Below are 16788 nucleotides of genomic sequence, written 5' to 3' on the forward strand. Positions count from 1 at the left end.
GTTTCTAAACCTAAGGAATTGATATAAAAGTTAGCAGCAAAACCTTGGTCACACATTCCTTTCTTTTCTCATACCGAAAGATTCCTTGACCTTCCTTATATGTTTACTGTAATCTAAACTAGGGGCTACTTCTCAACCCTAAAACCTTGGTAGCAAGGAAGCTCATGGGATATAATATCCCAGTAAGTAACCCCAAGGAGCCAATAAAATGTTAGCAATCATATGTGTAAACCCATACAGAGTCCAATAAAACTAAACTATGCTTGGAAGATGCAAAACCAAATGAAATAGAATTTAAGCTACTTACAAAGCGAAAGAAGACCACAACAGTTAAAGCACAAATGCCTCCGAGGAGAATATGAAGACCGCTTCTAGCAGTTTTCTGCACATCAAATCTGAGTCTATCAAATAAAGCACTAAAGAAAACAAGGTTGACAGCGTCAGAAATAGAATATATATAATCACAAAATACAAAAGAATGAGTTCAAATACATACAGGGTAATTTCCACAAGAAACATTTTCCATTTTCCTATTTGATAAATATAACATACAAAAGGGCAAAAAAGACCATCCGATCCTAGAGCATAATAATTACACAAGAGCACTTGAAACAGGAGAAACAAATTAATGATAACATTAATGGCCAAATTTAGGACATCAAATGATCTTAAAAAACAGAGGAAAACAACTTAAAATTTACACTGTCTGTTTCAATAAGAAGTAACAGCCCTCATGTTTTGGTGTGTTCCTTTGTTTCCTTCCTTTTGTTTGTACTTTGGTTGTGCCGTTACTCCTTAACGCTTAAAGGCACAGAATTTTAACTTGTTTTCTGACTATTGTTAAAGCATTAGAAAGCCAACAGGGAATACTTATCTTCTAATTATCAAAAAAAAAAAAAAAAAAAAACAACTGGTTGTCGTGTCCAAGAAAAGGGTTTCTCAAAAGAGATGGACAACCATTGGTCACAACAGCTGTAAACTTCTAGTACAATAAATTAACTATAATTCATTTCACAGCACAGCATCAAGACTAAGAACTTCAAACTTCAAGAATTTAAGAGAACCACTTTATGTTTGATTCATATATTAACTGATAATCACTAATTCTTCCCATAAATGATATAAACAAATGCCACTTAAAACTACAAAAGTATATCAGGATAGTCTAGAGAGAGAGAAAAAAAAAACGAGGTCTTTGATGCATAAAATTCATAAACATATAATCAGAGGAGAGAATAATGCTAGATAAGATTAACTAGAAAACAATATCATAAGAGCTGTTATTGAGACTATATACTGAACCACTATATAAACAAATATTCTTGTTGAATCACAAGTACTAATCATACCAACTACAACATCCTATGTAATAAGAATTATGCTTATTGGTAATCATACCGAGTACAATATTATAGTACGAACACAAGCTTATAGAAAAGCTTAACAACTATTGAGAAGATTGACACAAGGCCAAGTATCACATGCCAACTCAAACCAACATGACAACAATTAATATGTTAATACAGAAATACTCTATTTATTTAGGCTTCCTATCAAGTAGGTACTGTATCCATCACTGTCATGTTAATTTTGCGTAGGTACTAGCTGCTAGAATTTATGCAAACCTTCCAGTCCTGACTACACAAGCATAGAACCTCAGCATATAAGATGAGTAAGAAACCAATGAAATTGCATTTCAACACAATAGTAAGAAATTAAAAGCAAACTTCCTCATCTACAATAATCCAAATGAAGTATATAACGATTGGTAATCTAACACACCTTTCCAACACGAGGAGCAATGAGCCATGCAAGAGTGACAGTAAGTAGGCCAGTAGCAAGCAAGATCCCAGTACCTTCCACAGCCCATTTTGTTGCAGGATTTTCAGCAGTGACCACCTCTTCAGTAACAGTATTCAAAGGTTGTTCAGAAACAAACTGAGAAACTGCATTAGAGTTACTATTATGATGAATATTATGACCATGTGGACTAAACCACAATGAAATCTCACTTAGCCGTTGCCTTCTGATAGCAGCAACAGCATCAGGATCAACAACTGAACTTGTATGCACCTGAGCAGGACTCGGTTCTCCACTGGCAGTCCTTTCTCTTAATGCTTCATAATCCTTTAATGAAACCACAACCTTTTTAAAGTCAGCAATCCTGATATTTTTTGCAACATGCCCACAGATTTCACAAACAGTGGATCCATGATTAACAAACCATTTAAGGGCACACGCATAGTGTACCAAAGCAAGATCACTTTTGCAACAACAACCAAGTTCAATTAGAGCGTCTTGGCTGTTACATGTACCCATTTCTAAATCGGCATTACAAACGAAAACTTCCCCATCAGGGCTTATGAACTCAACAAAACCAGATTCTCTCCCAACATTTTTGGCACTTTCACCATCTTTTTGCACTTGTTTGACATCAGGTTGTATTTCTCCATTGCTTTTAAGTGATTCTTGCAAAGGAACAGTAATACCCAAAAAGCCTAATGCACCATCTCCTCTTTTGTCAGATTCAGCACATTGGCACACACGGCAAGTTGCCAAGCCTGCCTCCTTGTCTACACTATAACGTGAGTACCTCTCTGAATCTTGAGACTCAAGAGAGCCCACTTCATTGCTAATTCCACCAGTCTTCGTTTGCGACAGATTTTCCTTACCCATCTAATCAATTAACTGAATTTCACAGCAAGTAAATTAAATATAAAGACTTAATTGATTCCATGACAGCCGAATTTCACAACAATTAACAATCGAGGCCTTGAGGTTCCCGGTTTAGCATAATTAATAATACATAAAAACATTTATTTACACAGAAATCATGTACCTCCACGGAATAAAGCAACATAGCAACAACTCTACAGTGAATATAATCATGTGCAAACAAAACCAAAAAAAAAAAAAAAAAAAAAGAAAGATTTGCCCATTGAAGCCATTCTGAAATTGAAAACATCAACTTATAGAAAGCAAAGAAAGAGATTGATAAATTAAAGAGCAAAAATGAAAAGAAATAAAAACCCTAAAAAGAGTAATGAAAAGAAAAGAACCTTTAACTAGTCGGAATTGAAGAGGGAAAAGAATGGCAGATAGAAGAAGGAATGTTGGAGGTGGATCTTTAAGAGTCCATAAATGAATGAATGGTGGATGCTCAATTTAATTCATTTCGTTTCATTTCTTCTCTGACTTGGTGGAGTGGCTTAGCTTGTACAAAAATGCTTTCCTTCTTCGACACAATTACATACTGTTACTTCTACAAGCATCTTATTTACTGTTTACATTACAAGCATGGAGCAGGCTGACTGTGTTTGGGCCGAACTGGAGTATCATATATAGAAGAAAATTAAAAATTTAACTCCCCGGACATTACAAGTTTCCATTTAATAAAATGGCCTTGAAAATCCTTTTAATTTTTTTAATGTTTTAATTTATTTTTTAATTTAGAAAAGCTGATGTCACACAGTTAGGATTTATTAAACATGTAAAATGGGTTAAAATAAAAAGATTTAAACATATGTGGGTAAAATCATAATTAATGAAAGTTTTTTAAAATTTGAAATTTAAAAATGAGCCCCACCCATTCAAATTGCTTAATCGAAACTGATTAGGCAAGAATCGATTTCTTGAACCCTAAATGGAATCTCTGCGATTTCTGGCGATACAGTCCACATTCACAATCGAAACTACAAATTTTCACACCATATTCAATCTCAAAATCGATTTCTTGAACCCTAAATGGAATCTCTGCGATTTTCGACGATACAATCCACATTCACAATCGAAATTGTAAATTTTCACACCAAATTCAATCCTAAAATCGATTTCTTGAACCCTAAATGGAATCTCTGCGATTTTCGACGATATAGTCCACATCCACAATCGAAACTGCAAATTTCACACCAAATTCAATCCTAAAATCGATTTCTTGAACTCTAAACAGAATCTCTACGATTTCCGACGATACAGTCCACATTCACAATCGAAACTGCAAATTTTCACACCAAATTCAATCCTAAAATCGATTTCTTGAACCCTAAACGGAATCTCTGCGATTTCCGGCAATATAGTCCACATTCACTATCGAAATTGCAAATTTTCACACCAAATTCAATCCTAAAGCTTCCTTTCTTAAAACCATGGCTAACATTCACAATGAGGAGGAAAACCTAAAGCCACTTTGAATCCTAGAGTCCAATGGCGTAAGCAATTCAATGGTTGCTTCGGTGGATCATTCGATTAGTGAAGGTGGTCCACAGGCAGAGGAGACGACGGTGGCACAACAACAGGAGTCCGGCGAGAATTCAGACGAGGAAGAGGAGGCCGGCGAGAATTCAAGCGAGGAGGAGGAGGCCGGCTAGAATTCAGGCGAGGAGGAGGCCAGCGAAGAAAGGGTACGTACTTGTTTTGGGAGTTCTGGTACTGTATTGTATTCTAGTTCGCCATACCAATTCTATATTGCTTAGCCTTTGTTTGGTGCATGGCTGTGGTGTCGACATGTTTCATGTCAGTGATGCTACTAGTTTAGATATGTGATGGTGTACTTCTCGTGTACTGCTTGTGGATGAAAAACCACTGGTGGAATTTGAATGATTAAAAGCTTTTCATTGTGTGTTGAACTATTGATAGATGGATTAATCAAGGGTCATTTTTATCCTGTCATGAAATAAGATAGTGCAATTAAGTTTTTGAATTCAATAAATTCATATATCGGTAGGAAGAAATGTACGCAAGTCATAATAACATCCTTTTGCTCTGTATTGTTGCTTAAGCGATCTTTTGTATCGCTTAAGCGATTCATCGCTTTTACTCATGATCGCTTAAGTGATTCCAGATCGCTTAAGCGATCTTGTCCGAGGTAGAATCAACATCTGCCCAGATCTAAGATTGCTTAAGCGATTCATCGCTTTTACTCTTGGTCGCTTAAGCGATTCCAGATCGTTTAAGAGATCTTGTCCGAGGCAGAATCATCTGCCCATATCTAAGATCGCTTAAACGATTCATGGCTTTTACTCTTGATCGCTTAAACGATTTCAGATCGCTTAAGAGTCTTGTACGAGGCGGAATCAAGATCTTTTAAGCAATCCGAAATCGCTTAACCGACTACATAGGTAATTTCTCCTGAATTATGTAATAATCTCTCTTTACAGAGGTAATTGCTAAATTGATTGTATGATATTTTTTCTTTGTTAACAAAGTATGTTGGCAGCCTATTAGTTGTTTTGGTTTATTTTTTTTTGCTGATATTTTGTTTATATCGATTGTGCAGATTTTACAGACCGTAAACTGTAAAGACTACGGGTTGGACATGGTAAGCGATAAGGTACCGTACTTCCCTGTAAGGGTGACAGACAGGTCGAGTTGGGAAGTTTTTAAGAGAATAAAAGGGATTTTAGATGGAGTGAGGAATGGTGAAGACCGATTCAAAGAGACTTGTTTCGGTCATTTTTTTGATATTGGAACAAATTGGAAAAAGTGTTCTCGGGGCAGGGAGTGCATTATATGTTGCTGCCCTCAGTTAAAAGCAAAAAAAAGCAAGAAATGTGGTTCGTGGTGGATGGAAAGTCATTACGTTTTGGGATGAAGAATAAAGGAGAGTAGGGCAGCTATAAGGTTGGCTAACAAGGTTTTGCAGGGGCAAGCATCTATTACGGGACACGATTTAGAGCAAAGGATAGAAGCAGTTCGGTTAACTGATTCAGAGAAGTTCAAACTATGCTTGGTATTGTTCTTACATTCGATCCTAATGGCTGGTGACTAAACAAAAGTCGTTGATATTGATTGGGTGATGTTTGCAAGCAACTTGGACTTCTTTAATGTTTATCTGTGGGGACGGGTATCATTTAAGCGAACCATGGACTCCTTGCAAGTAAAAGACATGGCGTTTAAGCACTCCCAATGGGCCGAGAAGAATAGACCTAGGACGTACAATTTGTTTGGCTTCCCATGGGCAATACAAGTAAATATTAATAGTTTTTTGTTATATTTTTTGTANCTTAGTTAGAATCGAATCTTCACCCTTGTTACAATCCAAAATCGCATCAAAAACTCCTCCTAAGAAATTGTAAAAGCTCTTTAACTTAAAAACGAAGACTCCTTGGACAAAAGGCTTAGTTTTCCTTTTATACCTTGCCCAAAAACACACACAAAATGAAACTGTGCGTTTAACAAAACTGCAAATAATGACCGTCCGCGGCGAAGAAAGAAACAGATCTGGAGTTTCTGGCGTACTTCGCCGCGGCGAAGGAAAAATCTTCGCCGGGGCGAAGCTATTTGACTAGTTCTGAAATTACAGAACTGCCACTCTGCTTGCTTCTTCGATTTCTTCTTCGATTTTCGATGCTCTCCCTTTGGAACAAGCCTCATCGTGTTTTATCCTACTTCCGAACTCTCCTAACTTCTGAGATCTGCTAACTTTAGAGTCAAAAACTTCCAAATTTGTCCTTATTTGCATAAATTGTCTATTTTAACCTGAAACACAGAATGTAAAGAATTAAACAACAATTCAGGTCAAAATGCACCACAAAGTACTTAAAATCCGAATAAAAAGAGAAAAGAAAACTGTATAATCCACGGATTATCATGTTATGTTAAAGGTTTAAGATGAAATAAAATATTTATTTAAAATTGTTTGAGACAATGATTTCTGTTTTAGAATTGTTATCAGATATTTTATCTTGCAGGTACGTAATAAGTCACCAACATAAACACCTTCTTGTTGAAGCTAAATATTTCTAACTTTCAAGCATGTTTAGAGCTTATTGGCATGAAATTTTTGGTATTTTTGTACTACCATCCTTAAGATTATCTTTTTTCTCTTCTTGTCTAATTCCAATAATGATTTCTTTTTCAGTTAAAACATACACGACTTGTTGCTCATTTAGATTATTGAAGAAGACATTAGTATCCATTTGATTAGTGTAATAAGTTGTCAAATCTGATCGCTCAATTTTATAATAACTTTTTGATATCTATTTCTGTACTATCCTAATGCTACTAAAACAATTAACTGAAATCATAATACTATTAAAACATGTATTATAAAATAAGAAATCAAAATAATAATTCTTGTAACTACACCTAAGGGTGGAAAAAACCGGTTAACCGGTATCTTGAACCGAACCGGTTTTCGGTTTCAAAAAAAAAATTGAACTGAAACCGGTCCGATTTTGGTTATAAACCGATTTAAAACTGAACCAAAAATTCGGTTTGGTTAACCGGTTAATTAGAATGAGCTGCATTTGTTCGGCCCAATTCGGTCAAACTCTCCACTTTGGCCCATTTTTTTTTTCAAGGTTTTTTTTAACTTAACTTAAAATTATTGATGGGAATGCAAAATGTCATATTTAACCCCCTTAATGTTTACTCTTTTATACGTATTTGTTTCCTAATTGTACCCATTATTACTTTATTTTGGTTTAGGAAGCAAATGGAGGTGTTAATTGAAAAACGGAATTAATTAGGGGAATTCGGGCAGTTTCGCCACTGCTTCGTAATCTCGGCATAATTGTCTCATCCGAGCTCCGATTGGAGATTATTCAAAATGCTGTGAACGCTAAGAACGAGATCTACAACTTTCATGTTTTGAGTTTGAGGATACTGGCTGATAAAGGTTGTAATCGAGCTTGAAGTTGACACACCTGCATTGCCGACGTCCTGGAGCTTTCTGACTGTCATGCAAGTCAGTTCTATTATTGCACGTTTTGAAGACATACTTGCTGCACGAAAATTACAGCTGGAAACACCACTTTCCTATTTTATAAGAACCCTATTTTATTTTATTTCCATTAATCAGGTTAGGATAAATGTTATTTTAGGATAGGAGAAATTTCTTTTAGATTGAGTGGGTTCAAATTCTAAAAAAAAAATGATTTTTGCTAAGAGGATCAGATTAGGTTTTGGGGAAAAGGGACCACGCTCTCTCTTCCTTCTCTGCAATTTTCTTTCTTTTTGAGTTTTTGTTTATGCCATGAGTGGCTAATTTTTGTAACTTGGTCGAAGAGAACGGAGACCCTCGGAATCAACCAACTGTGAGATCCAATCTATTTTATTTAGTGTTCATTTTCATGTTTAAGTATTGAATGTTATTCTGTGCATATCTTCATATGATGATGCATTTAATTACTAGGAGGCCTACTAGTGGATTATTTTGTGCAATCTATTGCTAAGTTTGATATCAAATCTGTATTGTTTGATCCCTCTAACTTGTGAAGCAATTAGGGTTATAATTTGCTACTCAGGAATTAGTAATCTTAAGAGGAACATTCAACTAAATTAAATACAACCCTTGTGTTTGTGTTGTTTAGCTTCATCGATTTCTCTAATTCTTAAGGCTGCCATAGTATTATCTTGAGCGCTTGTCTAGGGTTGTTTAGTGGTAAGATTAATTAAGATCGCTTGTTTCCTAATTAATACTAATTAAAGAGAGATAGGAAAATGTTCCATGGTGAATATTCAGGTATGAATTGATTTAATTTTCATCAATGATCAGTTGTAAGATTCTGATGGTGGATGTTGACGAGACCAAGTTTCGTTATATTAATTGATTTCGATTTGAATTGTTTTTGTTTTGATTTTTGCTAAGATTGTTTTCTATTTTACTCAAACCCCCCAGCCTTATTCACATCATCAAAAATTTGGCTAGACACTCTTTGTGGGATCAACCCTGCTTACCCTATTTACAGTTCATTGTTAGGTTAGGAAGGTTTTTAATTTTGGTTGCCTACGACAGCACCCAGATTTTGGCGCTGTTGCCGGTGAGTGATTCTAATTGATTTTTTGTGTTTTTGTGATTTTTTTATTGCGTTTTTGTTATTTTTTTTATTTTGCAGAAAAACAAAAAAAGAAACGTGAACAATAGTACTGTTCATACGAAAAATTTTGGTTGAGTTAGAGTGCTACGAGACCCGTTTCGAAGAAAAAAACTTCTGAGCAACACTAGAATTTTATCTAGCCCCACCCTTTGATGCCAAATTCGAATGTTTTGATAGGGTTTTGGCGTTTTTGTGTTTTTGGCCATTTATTTTATTTTATTTTCTAGTTAGTTTTCATTTTGTCATTTATCTAATTCTTTTATGAGGTTTTTTGTTGTATGACCAGGTCCTTTCACCTTGGTGATTTAACATTCGATCCAGAAATTGAGAGCACTTTGCGTAGGTTAAGGAAGAGCGCTCGAGAAAGACTCATTGTAGACAGTAACGTTTCCAACGACGATGGCGTTCCTAAGCATGCGGGACCCCATTCCAGATTTGAAGCCTCTCCCTAGTTACCTCAAAACGTGTTCCTGGGATATGGTAGAATGTTACTTAGTGCATTGCAAGACAAAAGCTTGAGTAGAGCCAACGATAATAAACAAGGCGCTACTTGGGAGGCAACCCAAGGGGAGTTTGTTTTCTTTTCTTGCTTTTAATTTTGTTTTTTTGCCCTTTCTTTGCATTTCATCTTCCACTGGGGACAATGTCAGTTTTAAGTGTGGGGGAGGGATTTAGGTTTGTTTGGTTGTGCTTTAGTTTGAGTAAAAAACACAACAAAACAAAACAAAACAAAAACAAAAAAAAAAAAAAAAAAAAAAAAAAAAAAAAAAATTACTTCATAGTTTAAGGGTATATCGGCTGGAAACAAACCCGCCTTAAAAACTTGCCTAGCAGTACTTGGCAACCTCTGGTATAACAATGGCCACGTACACCTTAAACGAGACCCCCGCATTTGTTTTTAGGAAGGTTTATGCTTTAAGTCATGTCGTGAACGTCTAGTGATGCATGAAATAGTAACTTGACTTTGTTGTTGAGCATATTCCTTGACTTAATGTTAGCAATCTTCATAAATAGAGTTAATCAATTTGAATCTTTGTAGTTTGAAATAATATGTCTTGAGAAGTTGTGTAGACTTGGTGACGAAGCATGATGAGGAGTGTATAACAACCCTTAAAAAGAAAAAAAAAAGAAAAATTGTTTCTCTTAAGCTAGTCCTAAATTTGGGTTTAAGCAAATAGGAAAAGAAAAGAAGGTATGGTGGGTCGAGATGGAGGTAAAACGCACTCACCATAAACACAACCATGAAATGAGATGGAGCAAAATGCACTCATCTTTTTCAAAACAGAAAAAAAAAAAATGATATCCTTAGTTTGCTACCCAGTTTGTAGTAGTAAAGAAAACAGTAAAAGAAATTTGAGAGGGGGATTTGTACATGAATTGGTTGTGATTAGTTCCCTGTTTGCATTGACTGATAAGAGTAATTGTGGAAGAGATAGAGAGGGATGAATGTCATTAACTCTGTTTTATTTTATTTTGCTGCTTCCTAAGTTAGGTATGAATATGCTGGATTAAATATTGTTGCTATGCATCATGCTGATGTTCTTGATATGATTAAGAATGATGGTATCCTGAATGACTTCAATGTAGGGTTTGTTTGAATTAGTTTGCCCGAGGACTGCAAAACTAAGTGTGGGGGAATTGATGGGAATGCAAAATGTCATATTTAACCCCCTTAATGTTTAGTCTTTTATACGTATTTGTTTCCTAATTTTACTCATTATACTTTTTTTTTGGTTTAGGAAGCAAATAGAGGTGTTAATTGAAAAACGGAATTAATTAGGGGAATTCGGGCAGTTTCGCCACTGCTTCGTAATCTCGGCATAATTGTCTCATCCGAGCTCCGATTGAGATGATTCAAATGCTGTGACGCTAAACGAGATCTACAACTTTCATTTTTTTGAGTTTGAGAGATACTGGCTGAATAAAGTTTGTAATCGAGCTTGAAGTTGAAACCCTGCATTGCCGACGTCCTGGAGCGTTCTGACTTGTCATGCAAGTCAGTCTATTATGCACGTTTTGAAGACATACTTGCTCACGAAAATTACAGCTGGAACACCACTTTCCTATTTTATTAGAACCCTATTTTATTTTATTTCCAATTAATCAGGTTAGGATAAATGTTATTTTAGGATAGGAGATATTTCTTTTAGGAGATTAGTGGGATTCAAATTCTAAAAAAAAATTGGATTTTTGCTAAGAGGATCAGATTAGGTTTTGGGGAAAGGGGACCACGCCTCTCTCTTCTCTCTCTTGCAATTTTTCTTTCTTTTTGAGTTTTTGTTATGGCCATGATGGCTAATTTTTGTAACTTGGTCGAAGGAAACGGAGACCTCGGAATCAACCACTGTGAGATCCAATCTATTTTATTTTAGTGTTCAATTTTCATGTTTAAGTATTGAATGTATTCTGTGCATATCTTCATGATTGATGCATTTATTACTAGGAGGCCTACTAGTGGATTATTTGTTGCAATCTATTGCTAAGTTTGATATCAAATCTGTAATTGTTTGATCCCTCTAACTTGTGAAGCAATTAGGGTAATAATTTGCTACGTCAGGAATTAGTAATCTTAAGAGGAACATTCAACTAAATTAATACAACCGCTTGTGTTGTGTTTTTAGCTTCATCGATTCTCTAATTCTTAAGGCTGCCATAGATTAAATCTTGAGCGCTTGTCTAGGGTTGCTTGTGGTAAGATTAATTAAGATCGCTTGTTTCCTAATTAATTACAATTAAAGAGAGATAGGAAAATAGTTCCAACGGTGAATATTCGGTATGAATGATTTAATTTTGCATCATGATCAGTTGTAAGATTTCGATGGTGGATGTTGACGGAGACCAAGTTTCGTATATTAATTGATTTCGATTTGAATTGTTTTTGTTTTGTTTTTGCTAAGATTGTTTTTTATTTTACTCAAAAACCCCCACCTTATTCACATCATCAAAAATTCGACTAAACACTCTTCGTGTGATCGATCCTTGCTTACCCTTTTTACATTTCAGTAGTTGGTAAAAAGATTTTTAATCTTGGTTGTCTACGACACACACAAATTATATTATTGTAATTGAATAATTTAATTCATATAATTTTAATGTACATCAAGTATTAATAATTTAAATTACATTAGTGAATACCTAAGGATAAATTTTTTTTGAATGCGCAAAATATAAATTATTTTTTAAAATATTAAATTTTGGAAATGCACATTAGTGAAGACTTAGGGATAAACATTTTAAAAATTGAAAAATATAAAATTATTTTTTATTCATTAAACCGGTTCAAAAATCCGATTTGGTTAACCGTTTTTGTTATTTAAAAGATCGAAACCGAAACGAATATTCGGTTTACAAAATATGGCAAACCAAAAACCGACCTTTCCACCCTAACTACACCTCTATTAAATTATAACCTCTTTATTAATAAATTTAATTGGTCCCAACATTATGATTTAGAGAGATTTTGTTGTATTATATATATTATGCTAAAGAAAAAAGTTAAGATAATAAGGTTTCAGGATTAAAAACAAAAATCGCCAGATAGAAAATATATATAGCCAAATCTTCAGGAATAATTAGCCATTGCACACCAATGATGCCTCCACAGCTCATTGTTACATGTAAAAGCACTACTTGACAAGACTAGACACGACTACAAATGCCACAACATAAATCCTTAACATTAAACATTAAAACAAACCAAAAAGTAAAATATTGACTTTTTATATGCATTAAATATACTAGAATCATGTTGTATGCGCACCATGTGTTCGTGATGCCCATATACCAAACACAAGAACCAGAAGACAAACAAGATAGCCCAGTAACGTGCAGGTCCATATTTAATTCTAGTAAGCACAATCTGCAATTTTCAAGTACAAATGTTATCTGTTTTTCCCTCTTGTTGAAGATATAAACGTGAAATCAAGCCAGTTGTCTACGTCTAAGATATATATTCAAATAAAGAACAATAAAGTGAATCCAAACAACACTTCTGATCACAGAAACAAATTTTAGTGGAACACATAGCTTGCGACTGAAAGTTCAAGATCACAGCCAACTTATATTCACTAGGTCATTTACAGGAAGTTAAACAATGAGACGATGACCCAGTAGCTTAACTATAAAACTTTTGTGAGCTAAAAGGCCAAACAAATCCATAATGAAATCTGAACCTGATGGCAGAAGTTATCTGAAATGAAAATTACTGATGCATGAAAAACTAGAGAAGCAACTGATCCTTTCTTTTGTGGAATGTCTCCCCTATAAAACAACCATCAGCTAAGTCATTTTATAACACTTTTGTGCATATTACACGCATCAAGGTGATTAAATTTCTTCATAAAATCTTGAGCATTCTCCTCCCCTAAAATCATAGGTTTTCCGGTTTTGTATTTTGATAACCCTTCAAATGAGGCTTTTGCTCTAGATAGAAATCTGGTCCACTGCTGTGTTTTCTTCTTTCTTAGCAAATATACTTTTTAGTTTCTTTTAAAATAATAAAATATATATTTGAGTGAATTTTGTTAGGTTTGTTCGGCCCAAACAAGGGTTACCAACAAAGAATACAAGTCTACACTCCAGCAGTTTAACCAGAATTTACCTAATACTATATAAAGTGAGGTGAATTCCCGTTGGTGGCACTCAACACAAGAAAATTTATTCTCCAAAATATAATAATAATAAAATGAAAAAAAGAGAAAGAATAACCAAACATGAAATAATTCAATTTCACATTAAAAGAGCTTCTAGGGTATCTATATTAATCTTATGTCATTACATGTGTGTATACCATAATTTTTTGGAATCACCTACGAAAGATATTAAATAAAGGTTAAAATGATCAGCTGACAGCAGGATGTGTCTACACCAATCACCACCACAAAAATAATGATCCTAGCCCTTAAGAAATAACAAAAATAATACATTTTTAGTTGTCTGAACAAGACTTCAAAACATTACCAGCTGCCAATGTCATCAACAAAGAAAATTCACTTGAATGGCGTAGGATTATAAGTTTTATTAAGGATTTTGTTCTCTTAGTATTGTTTATTTAACTTTGTAATGTTTCTAAACCTAAGGAATTGATAAAAAGTTAGCAGCAAAACCTTGGTCACACATTCCTTTCTTTTCTCATACCGAAAGATTCCTTGACCTTCCTTATATGTTTACTGTAATCTAAACTAGGGGCTACTTCTCAACCCTAAAACCTAGGAAGCTCATGGGATATAATATCCCAGTAAGTAACCCAAGGAGCCAATAAAATGTTAATCATATGTGTAAACCCATACAGAGTCCAATAAAACTAAACTATGCTTGGAAAATGCAAAACCAAATGAAATAGAATTTAAGCTACTTACAAAGCGAAAGAAGACCACAACAGTTAAAGCACAAATGCCTCCGAGGAAATATGAAGACCGCTTCTAGCAGTTTTCTGCACATCAATCTGAGTCTATCAAATAAAGCACTAAGAAAACAAGGTTGACAGCGTCAGAAATAGAATATATATAATCACAAAATACAAAAATGTTCATACATACAGGGTAATTTCCACAAGAGATTTTCCATTTTCTATTTGATAAATATAACATACAAAAGGGCAAAAAAGACCATCCGATCCTAGAGCATAATATTACACAAGAGCACTGAAACAGGAGAAACAATTAATGATAACATTAATGGCCAAATTTAGACATCAATGATCTTAAAAACAGAGGAAAACAACTTAAAATTTATGCTGTCTGTTTCAATCAGAAGTAGAGCCCTCATGTTTTGGTGTGTTCCTTTGTTTCCTTCCTTTTGTTTGTACTTTGGTTTTGCCGTTACTCCTTAACACTTAAGGCATAGAATTTTAACTTGTTTTCTGACTATGTTAAAGCTTAGAAAGCCAACAGGGAATACTTATCTTCTAATTATAAAAAAAAAAAAAAAAATAAAAACTGGTTGTCGTGTCCAAGAAAAGGGTTTCTCAAAGAGATGGACAACCATTGGTCACAACAGCTGTAACTTCTAGTACAATAAATTAACTATAATTCATTTCACAGCACAGCATCAAGACTAGAACTTCAAACTTCAAGAATTTAAGAGAACCACTTTATGTTTGATTCATATATTAACTGATAATCACTAATTCTTCCCATAAATGATAAAACAAATGCCACTTAAAACTACAAAAGTATATCAGGATAGTCTAAGAGAGAGAAAAAAACGGGTCTGGTCTTTGATGCATAAAATTCATAAACATATAATCAGAGGAGAGATAATGCTAGATAAGATTAACTAGAAAACAAATCATAAGAGCTGTTATTGGACTATATACTGAACCACTTATAAACAAATATTCTTGTTGAATCACAAGTACTAATCATACCACCTACAACATCCTATGTAATAAGAATTTGCTTATTGTAATCATACCGAGTCACAATATATAGTACGAACACAAGCTTATAGAAAACTTAACACTATTGAGAAGATTGACACAAGGCCAGTATCACATGCCAACTCAAACCAACATGACAACATTAATATGTTATACAGAAATACTCTTTATTTAGGCTTCCTATCAAGTAGGTACTGTATCCATCACTGTCATGTTAATTTTGCGTAGGTACTAGCTGCTAGAATTTTGCAAACCTTCCAGTCCGACTACACAGCTAGAACCTCAGCAATAAGATGAGTAAGAAACCAATGAAATTGCATTTCACCACAATAGTAAGAAATTAAACAACTTCCCATCACATAATCCAAATGAAGTATATAACGATTGGTAATCTAACACACCTTTCAACACGAGGAGCAATGAGCCATGCAAGAGTGACAGTAAGGAGCCAGTAGCAAGCAAGATCCCAGTACCTTCCACAGCCCATTTTGTTGCAGGATTTTCAGCAGTGACCACCTCTTCAGTAACATATTCAAAGGTTGTTCAGAAACAAACTGAGAACTGCATTAGAGTTACTATTATGATGAATATATGACCATGTGGACTAAACCACTGAAATCTCACTTAGCCTTGCCTTCTGATAGCAGCAACAGCATCAGGATCACACTGAACTTGTATGCACCTGACAGGACTCGGTTCTCCACTGGCAGTCCTTTCTCTTAATGCTTCAACTCTTAATGAAACCACAACCTTTTTAAAGTCAGCAATCCTGATATTTTTTGCAACATGCCCACAGATTTCACAACAGTGGTCCATGATTACAAACCACTTAAGGGCACACGCATAGTGTACCAAAGCAAGATCACTTTGGCAAGAACAACCAAGTTCAATTGAGCGTCTTGGCTGTTACATGTACCCATTTCTAAATGGCATTACAAATGAAAACTTCCCCATCAGGGCTTATACCTCAACAAAACCAGATTCTCTCCCACATTTTTGGCACTTTCACCACTTTTTGCACTTGTTTGACATCAGGTTGTATTTCTCCATGCTTTTAAGTGATTCTTGCAAAGGAGCAGTAATACCCAAAAAGCCTATGCACCACTCCTCTTTTGTCAGATTCGACACATTGGCACACACGCAAGTTGCCAAGCCTGCCTCCTTGTCTACACATATAACGTGAGTACCTCTCTGAATCTTGAGACTCAAGAGAGCCCACTTCATGGCTAATTCCACCAGTCTTCGTTTGCGACAGATTTTCCTTACCCTCTAATCAATTAACTGAATTTCACAGCAAGTAAATTAAATATAAAGACTTAATTGATTCCATGACAGCCGAATTTCACAACATAACAATCGAGGCCTTGAGGTTCCCGGTTTAGCATAATTAATAATACATAAAAACATTTAGTTACACAGAAATCATGTACCGGACCACAGAATAAAGCAACATACCACAACTCTACAGTGAATATAATCATGTGCAAACAAAACCAAAAAAAAAAAAAAAAAAGAAAGATTTGCCCATTGAAGCCATTCTGAAATTGAAAACATCAACTTAAGAAAGCAAAGAAAGAGATTGATAATTAA

General features: G+C 34.7%; 1 protein-coding gene and 1 pseudogene across 1 annotated transcript; both read right to left on the minus strand.

Moving 5' to 3' along the window:
- Nucleotides 1-29: 29 nt before the first annotated feature.
- Nucleotides 30-3230, minus strand: LOC116143051. The gene is made up of 3 exons (XM_031428473.1): nt 3060-3230; nt 1783-2688; nt 30-382 (listed from the first exon to the last, which is right to left on the minus strand). Exons 2-3 carry the CDS (start codon nt 2674-2676, stop codon nt 212-214), a joined length of 1065 nt encoding a protein of 354 aa, XP_031284333.1. The 5' UTR covers nt 2677-2688; nt 3060-3230; the 3' UTR covers nt 30-211.
- Nucleotides 3231-12562: 9332 nt separating this feature from the next.
- LOC116143036 lies at nt 12563-16372 on the minus strand (annotated as a pseudogene).
- Nucleotides 16373-16788: the final 416 nt, after the last annotated feature.

The sequence above is a fragment of the Pistacia vera genome, unplaced genomic scaffold (genome assembly GCF_008641045.1).
Source record: "Pistacia vera cultivar Batoury unplaced genomic scaffold, PisVer_v2 Contig425, whole genome shotgun sequence".
NCBI classification, from domain to species: Eukaryota; Viridiplantae; Streptophyta; class Magnoliopsida; order Sapindales; family Anacardiaceae; genus Pistacia; species Pistacia vera.

Coding starts and splice junctions, on each gene's coding strand:
- LOC116143051 (XM_031428473.1), bottom strand. CDS start 2,676: ATGGGTAAGGAAAATCTGTCGCAAACGAAGACTGGTGGAATTAGCAAT. Junction 383..1,782: donor TTGCTCCTCGTGTTGGAAAG/GTGTGTTAGATT, acceptor TTTGATGTGCAG/AAAACTGCTAGAAGCGGTCT.